This window comes from Myotis nattereri, assembly GCF_964212035.1.
Source record: "Myotis nattereri genome assembly, chromosome: 11".
Classification (NCBI taxonomy): domain Eukaryota; kingdom Metazoa; phylum Chordata; class Mammalia; order Chiroptera; family Vespertilionidae; genus Myotis; species Myotis nattereri.
In genome coordinates, this window is record NC_138086.1 from 73,444,168 (window position 1) to 73,466,995 (window position 22,828).

The 22,828-nt window shown below is 43.7% G+C and overlaps 1 protein-coding gene across 1 annotated transcript in view; it reads left to right on the forward strand.

The window, feature by feature from the left end:
* POU6F2 (POU class 6 homeobox 2) overlaps positions 1-22,828 on the forward strand; it is a gene marked incomplete at its 5' end in the record, with an annotated part of 228,596 nt that overhangs the window by 195,572 nt on the left and 10,196 nt on the right. The window contains 2 exons of the mRNA XM_081102004.1: positions 7,544-7,750; positions 21,328-21,496. Of these exons, the coding sequence (XP_080958130.1) occupies positions 7,544-7,750; positions 21,328-21,496 (376 nt within the window). The remainder of the gene's footprint in view (positions 1-7,543; positions 7,751-21,327; positions 21,497-22,828) is intronic.

The window sequence follows — 22,828 nt, forward strand, 5'->3', positions numbered from 1 at the left end:
CAACATCCATTTTCATGCAACTTATCTTTCTTATAATGTGACTGAAAGTGACATTTTAAAGATCATGACACCTCCAGTTCTGAAGTCTGGTCTGTGAATATGTTTCTAAAGTTGAAACCAAACACAGCACACCCTGCAGGGACCCTAATTCTGACAGTGAAAAATATTGAGTACGTAGGTATTCCCTAGGGTAGAATACCTATCAATACACATGATATAAGCATGAAAATGTATACCTTAGAAAGTTCTTTCTCACAATTGCTCATTAAGAAAATGTGTGTTATCCACTGCTTTCAAGTTGGTCTAAGATCATTTATCTCATACCCTGGGCTTTTTCAATTATGCCACCTTCAGGCACACTGCCATTCCCTATGCCCACACCCATGCCAGACATTGGTAATCAGTCATGATTACCTCCCTAAACCCTGGGACCGCCAGAGCTTGAGGAAGCCACGGCCAACTGATGGATGTTGCCTGCGATGTTCACTCTGTTTGTCCTTAGTTGAGGAGCTTCCGCTAATTGAACACCTTCACCTGCTTATCTTCATGCTTTTACTGTTTTCTGGTTCAGACACTCTGCTAGAGGACTCTCCCAACATTCACACTTCTCTTGTTCCCCAAAGCTAAATGCAGGAAGACCCTAGATTGCATCTTGCAAAAAAAAGTTTTGTTTGGGAAATAATTGTATCCTTCTCCTCCTCCTGGAATCAACATCAGAGCTGCCAAAATAACTCTGTGAGTTTAACCTTAAAGCTAGGAGCACAATGAGACTGAAATGAATGTATTATGTAAAGAAGACAACATCACCCCTCGGAGGAAGAGAGAAGAGTGGCTGAGGCCAGACCAAGGAAGGGGAAGGCTGTTTTCATTCTGGTGAATGCTCACCACCAGCTCCTTGGCTCAGAGTGATGTTAGTGTTAACAAAAGCCTCTTGACCAAAAAGTACTGAGGTTACACAAGTATTTGTCTCTGATGATGGATTGAAAGACCTGAGGAAGACACCAATCTACAGCATCGGTGGGTTCTTTCCTTAAAGATATGTGTGCAACAAAATTACTTGTCAATTTGACATCTGCAATCTCCTACTCTAGCAGAGTTTAACAGCATGTCAGCGACTATTACAACATGTGGCCCATCAGACAACTTGTCTGCAGGCTCTGGACTTCTGTGATACCACCTTCAGCTGCTACTGATGACACCTACATGTTGGCAGAGAATAAATTCAGCACATGCTACCCTCCATTAGTCATAATTCATCCCTACTGAATACCTGAACTAGACTGAAGTCCATAGGGCATTGTAATAATCACCTGGTAACTCAAAGCAGTTACAGGGTCCTGGGTTGCCAGAGTTTTCTACAATTGCAAGATAATCTTTCTGGTGGCTAAAATTATAATAGCTGCTGCATTAATTATAGTCTCATTTATGTGTAAGCCACCCAAACTCTTAGGGAAATAGAGATATGTGTGCTAATGAACACTAGTAGTCATTTTAATGATTTTTTCAGTTGCTCTTGCAACATGGACATTATTCTCAGTGGTGTTTCATGCTCTTAACTCCTCTGAGGAAATGGACAGGTGAACATGAATAGCCACAATCAAATAAGTCTCCTGTCAGAGAGGCCGGAACTCTTTCAGGTCACAAATTATCATTCCAATGCCAGTGTGGGCCGTGGCCTGCTTAAAGCACTCATCAGAGATGAATCAACGCTGTTAGAGTTAAGGCAAAGACATATAGGATCATTGCAAACGATGCCTTAGCTATTTACTGTGGGAGTGATGGGGCAATAACCTCACTCAAAAATTTCTAATGTTGCAACCCAGGCATAAAGTAGGCTGTGCTTTTGAATTGAAGTGGAAGTGAACCAATCAAGCAACCCCTATGTCAAGGATTCATTGAGGCATTTGCTTCACACTTGGACGACTACAATAGCATCCTAGTGACTGAGCTCCTGGTTTGTAGTCCCTTGCCACTTCAGTCCATTCTATCCACACTGTCACGTTCACACCTGAAATAGCTCCATTTCGGCACTCCTCCCCATTCCCCCAAAAGCCATTCATTGAAACCCCTTGCCAGATGGAATTTGACTGACCTGTCATTGCTCTACTTTCTCTACCCTCATGCGTATCCATCCATGTTTTCCGACTCCAGGCTGGAGATCTTGTTTGGAATTGTTTTGTCTGCCTTTCCATATTTCACCCAACCTCCAAGACACTGTTCTGCCCCCATTTCTTCTGTGAAATCTTTCCCACCCATCCCCACCTTTCTTTCTCTGAAATCACTCATTCATTCTCGATATTCTTTCGATCATCCACCACATGGGTACAGAGATTCTTAGGGAATAGTCCTTGACTCTCCTACGGAGCATAGCATTGCTCTGTTGGATTATTAGAGTCTTTGCATGCCACGTAACTGTCTTATCTCCCCCTCCCCTGCCCCAATTGCATCTTCTGGTGTCCTCCATGGCACACGACATCATCATGCCTTACATAGAGAACGGTCTGCAGGTACTAGGTTGTTCTACAAGTTGTCAGCATCTAAACAGAGTTAGAATTTGTCTTAGGAAGTGAATGACATAGTTGAAATATGTGTAGATGCAAATACTTCCCTTGAATATCAAAGGCCTTTAATTCAAAATACAATTTCCACAGGTAAAATTGCCAACTGTTCAGGAGTCCCAACAGCCTCACCCCTTGGCTGCCTCGGTTCCTCTCATTTACTTCTTTAACCTTTGAAATCGGAGGCTGAGGAGGAGTTTTGGGGAGACCTGTGGAAGCGTCAAGTGGGATGGGAACCAGCCTGAGTGAAATAAGCACACCCATCAATTTTTAGGGCAACACAATATGGAGTTATCTTTACTCTTCGATTAATGGGAGCAAATTAAAATCCGCATGTAGTAATACCTGTGGAATACTAGGAAAGTCATCAGAGTGCACTGAGTTTTTGACATGCTGAGATAGTGATCCCAGCTCCCCCAAAAGGCCCACGAGAATGAGAAATTCATAACTTCACAGAAGCTTCCTGACTAGAATGGCCCCTACACCTACCCCCACCTTGAAGGCAAACCCTCCTTATTAAAGGGTTCCTTCCGTCATGCCACTCCAGATCCCTCTGGCTCTGACACTAGTCCTGTCCTACCGTCAGTAAGTGATGCTAGGGACTAAGAAAGAAGCGGGGAGCAGGGGAGGAAGGAACTAAGCAGTGCCATGTTTTAATAATGTCCCAGCGCAGTGTGTGGAAGCGAGGTTGCACATAGGGAAGAAGCTGGTGAGTCGTTTGCATTTCCCTTTCTTCTTCTCTCCACCCAGAAAGCACGCAGACCGTCTTATTACACAAGGAGAGCACAGAGGCATGTCAATCTTCTAGAAGCAGAGCACCTGCCTCTGCATCACAATATGTATGATAGTTGTCAGGTACTGTGCTTCACTCCAAAGCCTTCGCCCAGGCTACTCGCTGACAGGGCTCCTAACTGCACTGGCATCCTGCCTAACATAGAACCCACACCCAGTCAGATAGAGTGGGGCTCCTCGGGCTTCTGACATGGGGAAGTCAGAGTGGATGGGTCAGCTGCTGAGTTTTCATAGCGCATTGTGGAGAGGAGGATGGTACAGGTCACAGTGCAAGTGTGCAGAGGGGGATGGTACAGTTCACGTGCAAGTGTGCAGAGGGGGATGGTACAGTTCACGGTGTAAGTGTGCAGAGCGGGATGGTACAGTTCACATGCAAGTATGCAGAGGGGGATGGTACAGTTCAGGGTGTAAGTGTGTAGAGGGGGATGGTACAGTTCACGGTGTTAAGTGTGTAGAGGGGGATGGCACAGTTCACGGTGTAAGTGTGTAGAGGGGGATGGCACAGTTCACGGTGTAAGTGTGTAGAGGGGATGGCACAGTTCACGGTGCAAGTGCGCAGAGGGGGATGGTACAGTTCAGGGTGCAAGTGCGCAGAGGGGGATGGTACAGTTCAGGGTGTAAGTGTGCAGAGGGGGAAGGTACAGTTCACGGTGTAAGTGTGCAGAGGGGGATGGTACAGTTCAGGGTGTAAGTGCGCAGAGGGGGATGGTACAGTTCAGGGTGTAAGTGTGCAGAGGGGGAAGGTACAGTTCACGGTGTAAGTGTGCAGAAGGGGATGGTACAGTTCAGGGTGTAAGTGCGCAGAGGGGGATGGCACAGTTCAGGGTGCAGGTATGCAGAGGGGGATGGTACAGTTCACGTGTAAGTGTGCAGAGGGGATGGTACAGTTCAGGGTGTAAGTGTGCAGAGGGGGAAGGTACAGTTCACGGTGTTAAGTGTGCAGAGGGGGATGGTACAGTTCAGGGTATAAGTGTGCAGAGGGGGAAGGTACAGTTCAGGGTGTAAGTGTGCAGAGGGGGATGGTACAGTTCAGGGTGTAAGTGTGCAGAGGGGGAAGGTACAGTTCACGGTGTAAGTGTGCAGAGGGGGATGGTACAGTTCAGGGTGTAAGTGCGCAGAGGGGGATGGCACAGTTCAGGGTGCAGGTATGCAGAGGGGGATGGTACAGTTCACGTGTAAGTGCGCAGAGGGGATGGTACAGTTCAGGGTGTAAGTGTGCAGAGGGGGAAGGTACAGTTCACGGTGTTAAGTGTGCAGAGGGGGATGGTACAGTTCAGGGTATAAGTGTGCAGAGGGGGAAGGTACAGTTCAGGGTGTAAGTGTGCAGAGGGGGATGGTACAGTTCAGGGTGTAAGTGTGCAGAGGGGGATGGTACAGTTCAGGGTGCAGGTATGCAGAGGGGGATGGTACAGTTCACGTGTAAGTGCGCAGAGGGGATGGTACAGTTTAGGGTGTAAGTGTGCAGAGGGGGAAGGTACAGTTCAGGGTGTAAGTGTGCAGAGGGGGATGGTACAGTTCAGGGTGTAAGTGTGCAGAGGGGGATGGTACAGTTCACGGTGTAAGTGTGCAGAGGGGGAAGGTACAGTTCACGGTGTAAGTGTACAGAGGGGGATGGTACAGTTCAGGGTGCAGTGCGCAGAGATGAAGTATACAGTGTGGGTGCAGAAGGACCCCTCTCCGGCTCCACAGGCTTCTTCACGCTGCCTGTGGGGTCACAGGAATGGCCTTTGGATACTCAGCTGCTTAATGCAAGACCCTCATCAATAAAGTGCTATGTGCTCTGTCTATTGATGTGGCTTCTCCTGACCTTGCTGCACTGATGGGACATGCTCGTTGCTGCTGCTGTGGGATAGACATCACAGGCTCCATCAGTGAGACTGCAGAGCTGCTCACTCCCTCCGGGGCTGCTGGCCACTCTCACAATAATTCCTCGATCTTTATCGCATCCATTGACAACTGCCATTGATACTTGATATTCACACAGCTCCTCCATTAGTGCCAGCCCACAAGGCTTTTGTGGTGGAGGCAACAGCCAAATGAGGAGGGAGGCAGAGGGGGCGATTTGCAGTCCTAATCTTTGCCACTGGATGTGTGGTCTCATAGTTTTCCTGCAGAGCTGAAGTTTCATTGGGAATCCAGTGACAACAGCGTCCAGAAGCCATTTATCTGAAAGACAGTTATTGAGAGGCTGTGTTTAAAAGCCTGTTTGGGGTACCGTGGGGGTGGAAGACAGTATCAGTTATGTGTAAACTCAGTCCTCACGCAGCTTATTGTCTGGTGGGAAATGGCAGGCAGAATGTAGTGTCTTTTTTTTTTTTTAAGATTTTACAGGTAAAGATGGCTATAATGGATGAAGGTATAGGGAATTTTTAAAAATATTTTCATTGATTTTTTTAGAGAGAGGAAGGGAGAGGGAGGTAGAAACATGCATGTGAGAGTGGAGCATCCATCGGGTGCCTCCTGCAGGCCCCATACTAGGAATGGAGCCTGCAACCCGGCCATGTGCCCTGACTGGGGATTGAAAGGGTGACCTTTTGGTATACCGGACAATGCCCAACCAACTGAGCCATACCAGCCAGGGCAAATGCAATGTCTTTTTAAAGAGCTGGCTCCCTCCAGTGTTCTCCATGTGGTGGAAGCCCGGTGACCTAGAGGAAAAGCAAGCATTTGAGGGTCAGACAGACCTGGACTCCAGCTCCAGCTGCATCACTTACAAATTCCTCCATCAAGTCACAGCAGAGCCAGCCCTGTTGCAAGAATGTGGGGTGAAATGAAATCATTTCAACGGGAAAGCATTATTAATATGTCTTGGTGGTGGCCCCCAGGCCACATCGCCACAGCGCTGGTCTGGGGGTGGCCGTGGAAGATGACCAGCAGAGCTGCTGAGCCAGCCTGTGAAGCGTACAGGCAAAGCCTCCAGCCCCAGCTCCCTGACTCCTCCAGGAGAGTCTATAACATTGGAAACACAGATCAATCCTTTGTTCTTTCCAGATTTAATTTGTCTCCAATAATGTATGAATGCGTCTAGATCTCACAGATCCCCTATACCAGTGATGGTGAACCTATGACACGCGTGTCAGAGGTGACACGCGAACTCATTTTTTTTGGTTGATTTTTCTTTGTTAAATGGCATTTAAATGTATAAAATAAATATAAAAAATATAAGTCTTTGTTTTACTATGGTTGCAAATATCAAAAAATTTCTATATGTGACACGGCACCAGAGTTAAGTTAGGGTTTTTCAAAATGCTGACATGCCGAGCTCAAAAGGTTCGCCATCACTGCCCTAGACACTTGCTGCCCCGGCTCATGCTCCCTTTCTCCTTCGCACAGCAAGGGGATCCCGTCAGAGCCCTCCTGTGGCGCTCCATTCGACCCCATCATGGAAGCCAGTGGCTACCAAATGGGAAGAGAGCCTTCCCTGCCACCTGCCACAGAAGCCCTGGCCTCTAACCTTTAGATCCCAGTTTAAAATGCACCTTTTTTTTTCCATCTCAGCCCTCAGTAGTCATTTCACCTTTATTTTAAGAGTTTCAAACATTTGTTGATGATCCCAATTCTCTCGAGCCTCAGAAAGCTTAGGCTCCGCGACCAATGTTATAGCGCTAATCGGTGGCTCTGGAAGCCTATCCCCCTGACTCCAAAACTTGGCCTCTCAACCATGAGCACCAGGGCACTGAGGCCCCAGCCCTGCTGGGGGTCAGGGAGCTGACCCCTGACTTTAGAGAGGAGCAGGATGTTGATGGGGGGGGGGGTGGGGAAGGAGCGAGCGGAGGGGCATTGAGGAGAGGAACGGCAAGGGACATCGTGTCTGAGGAGCCACTGTGGGCGAGGGCTGTGGCTCCCAGCTGGATGAGGGCTGTGAGTGCCAAGGGAAGTTTGCCTTCCCTCTGATCCTGAGACAAAGCAGCCATCTTTGATGCCCTGGCAGCAATCACATGTGTCTGCCATCACTGGCGCTTGATTTTCTTTTTAAATGTTTCCCCTTCGGTCCATGTGTGCCTACCTGTCCTTCAGATTCTCATTCCTCCCACTGTCTTCCCTGCTCGCATCGCTCGGTCTCCAGGTCTGTTCACAGATCCTGAGTGGGGTCTCAGGGAGCCTCCTACAGAGACCAGGGAGGAGTGGTCTTCAGGTGCAGGTTGGACCCAGGGCAGGGCCTGGCACCTCACCTCTGGGCCTGTCTCTTGCAGATAATCGGGACCATTCCTCTGATGCCAAATCCGGGGCCGTCGAGCCAGGCAGCGAGCGGCACTCAGGGCCTCCAAGTGCAGTCCATCACCCCCCAGCTCCTGACAAACGCCCAGGGCCAGATCATCGCCACGGTCATCGGGAACCAGATCCTGCCAGTGATCAACACCCAGGGCATCACACTCTCACCCATCAAGCCCGGCCAGCAGGTAAAGGTTCCCTGTCCAGGCAGCCAAGGCTACCTGGACACCTCTCCTTACCACCTTCCACCTGTTTGGTTTCAATCAATGGAAAGTAATTTTTAGATTATGAAACACTTAATTCCACTAATATATCAATACTTCTAAACAAGCAAGTTAGCTTTACTTTTTATTTTTAGTGGATATGGGTGAGATCTAAATAGTTCTGTAATATAAAATATGACTTTATTAAATTATAAACAAAGACAGTGGTCTAAAATAGGGATGCACTCTTATATATTTACACTATGATTTTTATTTTCAGAAAAATTTAAAAGGGGACCCAGAGAAACCAAGACAACTTATGCCTTAACTTTAATTTTTTTTTTAATTATTAACCACCAATAGATCCCATCTTTGTGCTGCTGAGACTGCTAGCTACAAATTAGGAAATGCAAAATAGGAAGTTCTACTAGGTTGAATTTCATTAAAACCCTGACAATCCAGTTCTTTTTCTTTTTTTTTTAATTCAAATATTAATGGGGCACTTTCTATGTGTCATGCTAAAGGTTGGGTTCACAGCTCTGAAGAAGAAAAATGTTATTTGTTTCCTCCAACAAACACGTTTTGATAACCAACTATATAGCAGGCCCCGACTAAAGGAGGAAAAGAAGACTACGAGCTCCTTCCTGGTTTTAAGGAGCTCAGAGGACACAGATACATAGCAGAGCCCCGTTGTGCAATAAAGCAGAGAATGTCCTGTGACAGGACAAATGTGCACAAACTTACGTATCATCACAGAGATGGGAGTGACCAACTTTGCCCAGAGAGTTTTGTGTCCTCAGAGAAAATTATTTGAGGACTGAGCCTTAATGAATGAGTAAAAGTTAACCAGGTAAACGATGAGTTAACAAATATTCCAGTCAGTGGGAACAGCAGGCACAAAGGCAGGGGAATGTGAAGGAGGGAGGAGTGTTGAGAAACAAGGGAAAGAAAGGTTCATGCGACTGGAGAATAGAGGGAGGCTGAGAGCAGTCATGGAAAGGGCTTCGTAGTCCAGCTGAAAAGGATGGACTTAGTTTCTGCATGATCTTGAACACACGACACATCATCTTTGTGCCCCAGTTTCCTCATCTGTAAAATGGGGATAACCAGTACCTACCTCACAGTGCGGTATGAGAATTAAATGAGTTAATATGCTGTATATGAAATGATTGGAACAGTGCTAAGCACACAGCAGGCACTTAAATAGTCATGATGATGGTGATGATGATTTACCCTGCAGACCTGGGAGTCCATAAGAGGTATTTCAGAGAAGGTTAGCACTCTCAGTTTTATTTTTTCAAGAAAACAGGTAACAGATGGAGGTTGAACTGAAGCGGTGAAGCATCCATTGTAAACACACTATTTAGGAAACTGTAGCAAAATACGAATAGAAATTCATAAGAGCAGGCACTAGATAGTTGAAACTAAGGGTCTGGAATAGTAGTAGAGCTCAGGACAGGATCTGAGAATCACGAAACTTATGTTGTAGCTGAAAGCAAGACAACCAGAGAAATCATTAGGAGCAAGTGTGGAAGGAAGACAAAGAAGTCACCCGGAAACATCAATATTTAAGGAATGAAAGGGGAAGGGAGGGAGAGCAGAGATGGCTGGGTAAGTGGGAGAGGAACCTAGAGCATGGTGATGTAGCATCCAAGAGTTTTAAAAAGGTAGGGAGTGCACAACAGTGTCAAAGCTGCAGAGATGAAATCGGGTACAGCAGTGGAGAAACATAATTTCTTCTATTTCTTTTTTGAAATGTCTTAAAGCCTGGGTTGTCTGTGTTTGGAACATTTGAAACTAGTAACTGGGTGAGTTAAGCAGCAAGAGGTGGGCACGGCTAAGGCCCAGATTTGCAGTTGGAAGATGCACATCAAAGGTGGAGGAGAGAATGATGGAGACTGGCAGGGAGTGCCTGATGAGTTGTTGGGAAACTGTATAACGTCAAGGATTTAGCAAGGGATTAAAATACAAAGGAAAAGGAAATAAGAAACCATTGATGCATCATTCATGGCAACAAAGTGGAGTTGTCCTTCCAAAGACCTCAGTCATTTGGCTTCTGAGCCAACCATGGAAACAGCCTATTCGTGGTGGCACTCTTAGTGGCTATATTTGAAGTATCCACTTGCTTGTCCAATAAATATAGAACATTTTAACTATAAATATTTACTGGCCACCTACTATTTGTCAGGCACTGTACATGGGAACTAGGCTAGTGTACAAGACAATACCATGAGCCCTTCCTTCATGCGGTTTACAGTCTAGTGAGGGAGATGGGCATTCATCAACAAATATGTACCTAAGATCTTCAGTAAATGCCATGGGGGAGTAGTAAGGGGATCTATGAGAGTGTTCAGCACAGGAACTTCCTCCAGTGAGGGGTTCAACACAAGGAAAAACACGCTAGGTCTGAACGCACTTCCCAGGGATGCGACTTCTGTCTTAACCCTCCTAATTTTCACTCTAAATCTAAATCACTGCTTGGGGAGCCAAGGTTCCCAGCCACGTTCTTCTTCCTCAGCTCTGTCTCCGCCAGTGGGGCAGCACCAGCTAAATATGTCATTGAGGACTTTCATCCCCTCCACAGCCCCCATCCCTCAGCTGGCTTATTCTTTTGCCACTTACAAGATTCCATTGCATTCTCTACTTTCTAAATAGTTCCCCAAATAAGGCAAGATTTTCTCTCTCTCTCTTTCATTGCCTTTTTAAGCCATAATTCTTTTTTTAATGTATTTTATTGATTTTTTACAGAGAGGAAGGGAGAGGGATAGAGAGTTAGAAACATCGATGAGAGAGAAACATCGATCAGCTGCCTCCTGCACACTCCCTACTGGGGATGTGCCCACAACCAAAGTACATGCCCTTGACTGGAATCGAACCTGGGACCTTTGAGTCCATAGGCTGATGCTCTATCCACTGAGCCAAACCAGTTAGGGCCATAATTCTTTTTTAAAAAATAATTTTTATTGAATTCAGAGAGGATGGGAGAGGGGGAGAGATAGAAACATCAAGAATGAAAGAGAATCTTTGATTGGCTGCCTCCTGCACACCCCCTACTGGGGATGGAGTCTGAACCCTGGGCATGTGCCCTGACCAGGAATTGAACTGTGACCTCTTGGTTAATAGTTCCACGCTCAACCACCAAGCTAGGCCTGCCAGGAGTCAAGCCCTAATTCTCTCTGTTCAAACTTATGTTCAAAATTATCTCTAGGGGTAAATGAAGAGATTACTTCTTTTCATACAAACTATTAAAAACTACTTCTGTCAGCAAAGACAAGCTATACATTGCCCCCCAAAAGTAATGAAGTAATTAGAAATCATCAACATTTAATACAAAGTAGCTCCCACTTTCACCTTGAATTTCGAAGGAGGGTATTTGGGTGATAAACTATTGCAGTTACAGAAAATTACAGCTCTAGATTTGAGGTAGTAACGTTTTTAACCAGGGGAAGAACCTAACCTAGAAATGGCAAATAAGAGGCAGGTCTGTGGCCACTCCTCAACTCTTTGCCCCCAGTAGATATCATTAACCCATTTCCACAGTCTCTCTCATAAGCACAAATGCATGTCAGGAGCTTTCCCTACCGCACTGTTGGCCCCTGCAATGAATCCTCGTTACCTCTGCAGGAACATCTGGTCCTCGATTGGTGTAACCACCACCACCGTCCTCTTCACTGTAGATTTGGAGATCTAGCAACTGGGAAGAAACAGATAGCCTCTTGGGGGGAGTGGGGGAACCTTGCAAATCCCCTCATGGCAGTTACAACCAGCATCCCAGAGAGTGGAGTCTCCTTGCATGTATGTGAGCACTGAGAGGACACATGCTCACAGATCAAAAGATGGCACCTGAACCTTCCTGAATCTCCAAATCACAGCAGCCCATCCCGTTTGTTCAGGGCCTGTGCCAGCTGTCTATTCTAGTTCCAGAAAGATCAAGGGAACCAGTGGTGAACCTGATCAGAAATGTCAGGGAAATGGTGGAAATAGAGGAATAACTATTGTTGGGTTTTTTTGCATCGTCTGTGGTTAAAATGCCTTAGAACATGTAGTAAATTAACAAGTTGGATGAATTGACAGGAGATTCACAAGTCTGAGTCCCATTTATAAAAGCTGGGATTCTGAGGATAAAGGATCATAAAATGCTCAGAGTCCCAAAGTAAAAAGCTCAGAGCTGCAGATGTAAGGTTAGTGTTCTTCAGTTTTTTCTTTAAATATTACCTATCATGCAGTAGAGAAGTTCCTCAATTTATTTTTTCCATGTGATTTATGGCAAATGCTTGATCTCACAAGAGTATAGTTCCAACAATAAGATAAGTCATAAATTACAGGAACATAGAGATCCTTAACTTGCACTCAGAAGGAAGTCCCACTTTATGGAGTAAAGTACAGGGCTCTCTGACCAGACGACTTGGAGTGATGAGAGATAATTACATCTTTAATTTAATTTTTATATCTGCCTCCCCTAATTAAGAGAGCCTGAGTAAAATCTGAGTGAAGGTTCAATGACTCTTTTTTTTTTTACAACTACTCTCGATGATGATTTTTTTTCAATGATGAAAGCTCAATGACCTGCAACTTTATCATCTGAAATACAAACATTTTTTTAAAAATATATAGCACCAGGATTTGATAGCCCTGGATATAGCTTCCAGTATCACATCAGAGATCCTTGGTGAGCAATACAAGAAAATAAGAGTCAGAAAAGGACTAGAGAGAGAGAGAGAGAGAGAGAGAGAGAGAGAGAGAGAGAGAGAGAGAGAGAGAGAGAGAGAGAGAGGATTTTCCTGTGCATGAAAAGAAATTACTTAATTCAAAAATATTTGGTGGAGCTCTAAAGTAACTTTTTGTTCCCTCCATGGGATTTTTCAGCTAAGATGGATGGTGGTGAACTCCAATCCCCCATAGTTACGGTGCCCTAGAACCCCTGGCTTACCCTGATCATCCTGTGACTATGAATTAATTATTTCTTCATAAATAGCAGGGACATCATTTTTGTATATATTTATTCTTCTCTTGACTAAATCCTAACAGAAGTTGGAACAAAACATGTTGCAATTTGTAAAATCAAAGCATTGAAATTATTCAAAAATTAAATAACAATAGCTATACTTGGAGAATGCAATCCATGAAGCCACTCAATTTTTCTTCAAAAGGTAACTATGTTAATAGGAAGTGACAGGAGGGTGGTTTAAATTAGCTCTCTAAATGCCATATGATTATCCAAATCTATCCTCTTTTTTTTTTCAACTGAATACAAAAATATTCTGCTTTATCTATTTTTGAAAATCCACTTCTGTTCCCAGCATTTGCTTAAATTAGTGGTTTGGAGTTTCTCTTGGGGCTACTCAGAATGAGACATAAACGAAGCATTTCCACCATGAAGGATCTAAAATACCGTAGGGGTACTGCTCCTAGAAGAATGAAATGTGTATTAGTGGCTCCTGTGCAAACAGCCCTTGACCTTCCAGCCACACATCTGGGCATCCACCTCTCTGGTCTCCCCTTGTCACTCCCTGGCAAGGCCAGCCAACAGACAACATGCTCCCTGCACATTCTGGGTCCCTGGCCAGGAATGCCTTACCCACGTCCTCTGCCTGCCAATCTCCTGCCACTGTCCCTTTGTCCAGGACCCCTCCTTCATGAAGCTTCCCTGCATTGCTCCCTCATCTCTGCTTTTCCCACACCCCATTCATGTTCATCAAACTGTCCTGTCTTTAAGAATCTACTCCTGAAAAGCAGGGACCAGACTTGTCAGCCTTGTTCTGAATCCAGCCCATGGTAGATGCTCAGTCTATTGTGTTCAATTTAATTGTTGGCGAACTGTAGTGTTCCTCCGTCCAGGGCACCAGCATCCCAGAGCCATGCTTCCAGAGCAGCCCAGCTCAGGCCCTCCTGTGACTTTTTGGTTCTGTGTCTTCTGTCATTTTCCATTATGTTCCAGGTTGGCCCCTGCAGGAAGTTTGGGAAGCACTGTCTTCTCTATTTATCTCTTTTTTAAAATTACCAAAGCCCTCATCTTGCCACACCCTTCCACCTCATCATCTCAACTACATTTACTCCCTCGCTTTCTGTTCTGCACTGATATCTGACTCCCGTCTTGTCGTTGTCCCTGCTGAGTCCTGGTTGTATGTCCCAACCTTGTTTGAGGACTGCCTTGGCCTTCCCTGCCTGTGCCTGGTCTTCTCCCCTGAATCCTGCTCTTATTCTACTCACTTCACTTCCTCACATCTTCACAGCCTGGCGGGAGCCACTCTGCTTTCAGCTCTCTTTCTTGAGACCATGTTCGCTTCTCCCATACTTACTTCCCTGCAGACAAGAAGTGCCTGAAATGGAGCCTTCTATTTGGGGCTCTTCCTCCTGCTTGGGTTAAAGAGCTGTTTCCAAGTTGTGGAAGACAGCTGGAAGGGAGACCCAGTAAGTCTCCTAAACTCCACCAGAAGGATAACTCCCTCCTTGCTTTTTCAAATATTCCACAAAGATAACTAAAATCTCCCCTAGATCTCATGTTCCTCACAATTTTTCAAGTTAGATATCCTGATGTCAACCGTAAATCTTTCAGCAAAACTAAGACCTGCATTCTTGTCCTGTCTACAGTAGAATGACTCCTCAGTAACATCCAGGTGTTTATTGTGTCCTCCTAATTATTGACGGTTCTTATTAAATCTGAGTTCTGGCTTCCCTGGTCTAGATGTAATAAATTCATTTTCTTTACCCCTTTTTCTAAGAGAAGCTTCTTCCAAAATCATCTGGGAACTTGTTAGAAACACAACTTCTTGAGCCCCATCCCAGAGCTACTACATCAGACACTCTGGGGATGAGGCAGCCAAATGCTAAATCTTGAGCACCACTGATTTAATTTCTCTTCCAGCTATTACAAGGTACAGAGTACTCATAAAAATGCCAGCCAGTGGGGGGCGGGGGGGGAACGGGGGGTGGGGGGCGAGTCACAATGTCCTGCTTGTTCTCACCTCTGCTCAACTTCCCAGGGTTATATCCACTTTCTCCACTGCCCCCGATGGAGTCTTAGCTTGTGGTTCATTATGGCTCCCTGACATATTTAGAAAAGGCCAGACCTCCCTCCTTTTGCATTTGAGCATTTGGAGAGTTCTGTCCTCCCCAAATGAATTTCTCTATATTTAATCCCATTTGAATTTTACCGCTTATATGCATTTACTTTTCCAACTTGTCTAGCACGTTCTGCATATTATTCCATTTTCCAAGACACTTGTCACACCACTTATTTTTATATCGATCATGAATTTAATTAGAAGATGCTTTATTCCAGAAACTAAAACATTATTAAGGATATACTGTGTTACACACGGAAGATAGATGGGGAGCAGTGGCACAGAAAATCAAGAAAGCATTGAGAGTGTGCTTGTACTTGAATTCTATTTTTGTTGAATATATTAAACACCCTGGCAGTGCCAGCCAACACTAACAAACCAATGAAGCCAGCCTGAGAGTGGCAGCAGGAAGTACAGGCACGTCTCGGAGATATTTCAGATTCAGTTCCAGACCAGCACGGTAAAGCGAGTATCACAATAAAGTGAGTCGTCACCGTTTTGCTGGTGGAGGATCTTGCTTCACTTTTTAAGAAACACAGTCTCTTTGAAGCACAATAAAGTGAAATACAATAAAATAAGATGTGCCTGTATAAAGCTTTTCAGACTCTGAATCCTGGTCTTCCCTGTGTCTCATTCATTCCCTGTTCAGAATGGACACCATTCCCTCCTCCTCTCCGATAATACTGAGCCCCAGGCTAACATGAACTGCCTCTTCCCTCTTTTTTTGTGACTCTCCATCCTTTCAGCCTGCATTAGTCAACTCGGGCTGCCACAGCAAAGTGCAAAGGGCCACAGACTAGGCGGCTTAAGCAACAGACATGCATTGCCTCACCATTCTGAAGGCTAGAAGTTCAAGATCAATGTGTCAGTTGGGGTGGTTTCTTCTGAGGCTTCCCCTTGTCTTGCAGATGGCTATCTTCTCCCTGTGTCCTCACATGATCTTTCCTTCCTACCTGTCTGTGTCCTAGTCGCCTCTTCTTCTAAGAACACCAGTCATATTAGATGAGGTTCCACCCTAATCACCTCATTTTAACTTAATTATCTCTTTGAAGACCCTATCTCCAAATATAGTCCCATTCTGAAGTACTGGGGGTTAGGACTTCAACATATATGAATTTAGGGTGGGACACAATTCAGCTAACACAGCCTATTTATATCTGACTTACAGTTCAAAAAAAAAAGGCAGGAAAGTGATTATTGGAACTCAGAGGTAAACTCCAGCTCCTAGCATTATGCTAAGTGAAATAAGCCAGTCAATGAAGGAAAAACACCACATGATCTCACTCACTCATGGATAATAAAGGCCATTATAAACTTATGAACAAAAATAGATAAAGAGGCAGAGCTGCCTCGAACAGACTGTCAAACTACATCCGGAAAGCCGGGGAGGGTTGAGGGGCGGGAGGGGCGGGGGATAAGAGATCAACCAAAGGACTTGTATGCATGCATATAAGCATAACCAATGGACTTAAGACACTGGGGGGTAGAGGAGGCCGGGGGATTGTTAAGGGCAGAAAAAAAAAAGGAGACATATGTAATACTCTTTGTAATACTTTAAGCAATAAAACAATAAATAATAAATAAATAAATAAATAAACTCCAGCTCCTTTAGGCAGTCTAGTGAAGCTATCGTAAAAAAATAGAAAATATGATCATATAAACAGGAAACAGAAAAGTAAGTTTGGGGTACAACAGGTAACCAGGATTAATTTTACTAATCAAAGGACAATCTATAGGCAACTCCTATAGCATCCTAGACTACACCAAAATCATCACATTTTTAGATAACATTCTAGCCACCTAAGAGTATCGTGTTTAAAATACGATATTTTACATACTTTGGAACCTGCAGAAAATAATCCTAAACTAGAAAAATATTTACATTTACACATTTCAAAACACAGATGAAATGTGTTCAAATTGATAGATCATGATCTACACAAGTGCTATCAAGTCTAAAGTGCAGGTCACCATGCTCAGCTAGAACACATCTCATTTGTTCCCACGCCTCTCAACTAAGACTTCCTGCTCTTTCTCTGACTCACAACCACTCACCTTCAGTGGTCACCAGAAGTTGAGAGGCTCCTGGTGGAAGGAGTGTTGGCTCTTGAATCAGACTTACCTACATTCAAAGCTCACTTATTCCAGCTGTGTAGTACTTATACCAGGTAAGCCATGTAGTCTTTTAAAGTCAGTTTCCTCTTCTGTGGTGTTATCAGTGCCTATAAAAGAGAGCTGGTCCCAGATTTAAAAATAATGTATATAAAAGCATGTGGGAAGCATCTAATAAATGGTGTCCTTAGAGGTGGCCTCTCAAGATGAAGGCATTAGAATGAAACATCTACCTTTATAGAAGCTAAGTTTCCCTTTTCCCTCCAAGAAAGAGAAGGAGCCTTTGTGCTTCTAGTAATTCCCTCACTCCTGCATTTTCTTTTGGTAATCTATTTCAATTTTTGTGGCCAGTTATGTTTTAGGTATTTATACACCTATTTCTTTTGCCAATAATCATCCATACAAGTACATATGATTTTCACAGTGTCAGTGTCTGAAAACCCAACATAATTAAATCTAATAAAATAACATTTTTCTAATGCTGCTTATTTAAATTATATTAAATACTTATATTGAATCCCAGCGTTGATATTTCATGAAGTAGCTTCAATCTCAGTTTTAAGCTACTTGATGGGGAAAAAAACCTCTGTGATTCAATATAAGTATTTTCGTGCATTAATCTTCAGAAATATTTTTCTAAAGATTAATGCACTAAAATATTTACACCAAGCATATCAAAGATGGGACTATTTATAGAGTTTACCTGAAAGAATTGCAGCTTCAGGCATGGGAGGTAACAGAAATATTACCTCTAATATCCTCTTTTTTTGAGGGGAGAAGTTATGAAAGAGAAGTCAATCTCTGAGATGGTTTTGATATGCACAATAAGCTAGTCTATCTGGGCTCACAAGTGATTTTGGAATTAACAAATACATGTCTATCCTGGCAACTGGAAGAAGATAGATGGGCTCCATTAGGATGATACTGTTTATATAATCTTGATTCTTGACAAGTAAGAAACTTTTCTAATTTTTATTGGTTTTTCTGAACTGCCTGGTTGAACTCTAGAAGGTAAGCAGGACCCCCAGAGTCCTTACAAATAGATTTACTTCCTTTGGAAGAAATATATCTTCCTTATATTTTTGGATATCTTAGATTCATCTTTCTCTTTGACTATGTAGACATAGAACAAGCTCTTAAAAGAACTATTTTATTTTCCTTTCAAATTCCTCCTCCTGCATAGCTAAATGCATAAACCCTCGCTTGCTTTAGTGACTTCTAAGTGAGACTGCAGCCTTGTCATTTTTTCTTTACTGAGTTGTTCTGAGGAAGAAAATTTAAATTGATTATTGTCTCATCTAGTTCCTTGATGGTACTTTACCACACCCAAGTCCAATAAAATATTGATGAAGCGGTAACACTGAAGACTATCTCATGATTCAGAAACTCAAAACTGTAAAAAGCTTTTGTCTCATAACAATATTTAGAAGGACAACTCAATAGGTTAGAGGGGCAAGACTGACATGCAAACATCCATCACATTTTATTGAACAAATTAAAATAGATTTAATCTTTAATGTGTGTCCCTAGAACAAAATTTGCTGGATATAATTGTTGATTATATGCTCAGCAGATTGGCTAATTACTTTAGGCAGATGCTTGATGCATATTAATTTGGATTCCATGATGATTATAACTACCTTTAGTTTACAATGTAGCCTCCACTTAGCACAGTCTTGTAACGATAAGGATGTTCACTTGAAATGTAACTGCTGGCAATTCTGTAGGGGACAGGATGGCATCATGGAGCCCTGAACTACAGTAGGAACCTAGATTCTAACATTCAGCAGACCACGTGGTCTTAGAGCAGTCGGTTAAGTCTCGTAATCATGCCAGGCACATCTGCGCACAGGAATATGGTGTGATTCCAGGGAGCAAAAGCATTATCATGGGGAACCACAAAAGTAATAGCTTCTTAAACACATTCCCAAAGTAGCACCTTACTAACAATTGTCTAAAGGCAAAATGTTAATTGGTGGTTCAAAACACTTTAGGGAATTAAAAAACAGATATTTCCAAGTGTTGGCAATGATGTGAAGCAACTAGAATTTTCATATATTGCTGGTGAGAATATAAAATGCTTCAATCACTTTGGACATTGGCTTGGTAGTTTTTTAAAAGTTAAATATGCATTTACAGTATGATCCAGTGATCACCACAATTCCACTCCTAGGTGTTTACATAAGAGAAGTGAAAACACAGGACACACAAAGGCTTGTTCATAACAGCTTCATTCATCAAAGCTCCAAACTAGAAATAACCCAAATGTGCCTCGGCTGATGAGTGGGGTAAACAATTTATATCATAGATTTAGACATAGATATATACTGTATATACCATTCAGCAATAAAAAAGGAATGAGCTACTGATATACGCAACAAAATGGATGGCTCTCAAAAATAGTATCCGAGCAAAAGAAGCCAGGTACAAAGAAAAGTACATCCTGAATTATTCCACTTCCAGATTCATGTCAAACAAGTCCATAGGCAGAAAGCAGAGCCGTGGTTGTCTGGGGCTGGGAGTTCAGGGAAAACTGATTGCAAAGGGAATTAGGGAATTTTGTGGAATAATGGGGAGGTTCTATATCTTGCTTATGATGGTGGTTCCACAGGTGTATATTTTTGACAAATTCATCAAACTGTATGCTTGAAACGGATTGTATTTTATTATGTGTAAATTATATCTCAATAAAGTTCAGTGAAAGAAATGAACACAGACACAGACACACACACACACACACACACACACACACACACACACACATTGGAAAAGCAATGGCAAATGTGGCATTGTAACATTTCAGGCTCTCACATCCTGAGAAGGTGGCTCACACATCATAGTTCAGGGCCTCATCTGATTCTACTCCCAGGCTGACTTCCTGTCCTAAAACCCTTCCTACCCCCCTGTGAGTGTGATGATGGCTATGAAAGCACTTTGTAAGCCAAGAAGCACTGTGTCCAGTTAACAAAGGTGGCAGATGGCCCCTGCTGAGGCCTCTCCTGCACCTGCTCAGGGTCCTGGGCTGCCCTCTGTGCCAGCTTTCTAGGAGGGCAAGACACGGATCAAAAGAGATGCTTCCCCGCCTTAAGTGTTCCTGGCACCCGCACTCACTTCCCCTTCCTCTCTCCTTCCTCTCCTCAGCGGAGCTCTTCTCACCTCTCAGAACAACAGTCCTTTGATAACCTGTGAAGGAGTCATGAATAAATGGACATAAAAATAGAGTTCCTTAAGTCACACAGAATTTTTAAAATGAAGTAAATTCTTACTTGTGACTAAGAGCTTGAGCCCAGGGTCAGAGGTCATCCAGGGACCAGCTCCTCCACACCTACCGGATGTACCTACAACACCTCTAACCTCTCATCTCAGTGCCTCAGCTTCTTGTTTATAAAAAAAAAAAAGCAGTCAAAACAATAACCCACACCCTGGCCGGTGTTTCTCAGTGGCTAGAGTGTCGGCCTGCACACTGAAGGGCAGCAGGTTCAATCTCTGGTCCTGGTCAGGATGAGTGTGAGAGGCAACTGACCCATATGTCTCTCTCACACTGATGTTTCTCTCTCTCTCTCTCTCTCTCTCTCTCTCTCTCTCTCTCTCCCTCCCTCCCTCCCTCCCTCCCTCCCTCCCTCTCCCCTCCCTCCCTCCCTTCCACTCTCTCTTAAAAGTCAATGGAAAAAAATATCCTCAGGTGAGGATTAACAAAAAAATTTTAGGCTGACATGAGAATTAAATGAGAGAGTCCTAAATGGAGTGCTGGCGGAGAATAGGAAAGTGACCAGTGAGATCTACAAATGTTTATAGATATTTTTGTCCTGACTGCCCCCATTTCTCTCTTAATTTTCTATCAGATATTAGAGAGCCTTTTTCCTGGCTCCACAGTAATACACCCAGACTCCTTGGTCTGGGAGAGCAGAAAGATCTCATATTCCGTCAGCCTTATTAAATTGGGAATTGCCTAAAAACACCAGTTACCTAAGACAACTGGCTGGACACAGCCGGACCTTTATAACTGAGTTTTGCATTCCAAGTTGATTGTAAGCATTATAGTTCATCTACATGTACTTACAAAGCCGGTCAAATGTGCTGTAATTGTTTGAACAGGCAGAAAGCTATACACGGTGTTCAAGAAATGTAGAAAATTGGGTGCTCCAGTGAGCCAAGTAGGGAATTAATAATATATTTAGAATTACTAATAAAATGCCTGTCAAGCAAGCAGCAACATATTACATACCCCAAAAAATCCTGCCTGCTGTCTAGGAGGATGTTCGCTCTTCCTAAGAAGTACATATTCTTGGAAATAAAATGATTCAACCACAGATGAAGCTTCTGGTCCCTAGCATTTTCCTCCTAATTTTTCATTCATTTGTGTGTTTCTTACATCTTCCCGTGTAGCTCCACCAACCCTCCCAGACGTCAGTGGGTCAAGCAGCCTCCCAAGGCAATCTTCTGCACCTGGCTCACAGCCAAGCATCCATGTCTCAAAGCCCTGTCCGGCAGGCTTCTTCCTCCTCCTCCTCGTCCTCCTCTTCTTCAGCTTTGAGCGTGGGCCAGTTAGTCAGCAGTAAGTATCCTTTCTGGCTCAGTTAAGTCATAATGGCCTCCTTGTTGCCTGTTTGCAATGCTCTCTTCTCTCTCTCTCTCTCTCTCTCTCTCTCTCTCTCTCTCTCTCTCTCCCTATCTCTATCTCTATCTCTATCTCTTTCTCGTACTCTACCTTCCTCTCTCTTTTTTATTAGCTCAACCTCGAAGAGGAATTTCTGGCCCTGCTAAGCCAATATTTGTATGGAGTCCATGCTGTGGGCCAGATGGTTCCTTTGGGATGCAGGCCTGCAAAGCACACCCCCTCCATAAGTACCTGTAGGGACTGGTTTCCATTTCAAGTGCTTTCTGATGTGCTGAGTCAGTCCTGCCACTTCAGAAGGGAGGAACTGATCAGCTTGCAGGGCATGAGCCATATAGCTCAGAACTGAAATAACCAACAGCAGGCACTGAGCCCACAGGTCAAAATGCTTTTCTGTGTGTGTGAAGCCTCCTGCCATTCTATTTGTAGGTGGCAGAGGAAATAAAAGAGAGCGTGCCTGAGGGTGGGTAGCTGTGTGTGCACAATGAGCTGCCTCCAGTGGCATGTCGGGGAAGCTGATGGGCTAGAGCCATCACTGGACTTACAGTTGCTACATATTTTGAGCATGTTACTTAGTTAATTCCCTTATGTCTCAAAACCCGACTACAGAATGAATAGCACATGCAGCATATTCTGATGAGTAATAGTACATGGAGTGATTTCTCAAACTACTGTTTGAGCTTTCATTTGTAGGATTTTCAAGGACCTTTAAATATTTTACTCATTTTAATACTCACAAGGTATTGTAAGTCCTCCTTTTTAGATACTGAACCTCACATCAAGTAGAACCTGAAAAGTGCAACCTATTTTGACCATCTTATGTCAGAGGAACCAGATTCAGTCTTAGTTGAGAGACCCTGGCACCCTGTATGACCAATATAATGGGTGACAAAGCCAGGATGATAACCCAAGACGTCTAAGTCAATGGATTGTATATATTCTATACACCAGAGCTACTATAAAAGATAGAATGCTTACACATGAGTCTTATCCAGTGAAATTTAAATGACAAAATATAGCAAATCACCTGAATATCTTTGAATATTTTTTAAAAGCCTGGGCCCATGCCTTATAAGTAAAACATAAGAGCTTTTCTCTGAGCCAATTTGAAGAGAAAAACTAGACATCTTGCATATTATGAAATATATAATCAAGCATGAAATATGCAATTAAAATTCTTTTTGTCCAAGATTAAATTCACCTAATCTGCACATAGGCTAATGTGGGGAGCCCTAACCTCATACTTCAGATGTAGTTGTTATGTAGGTTAAA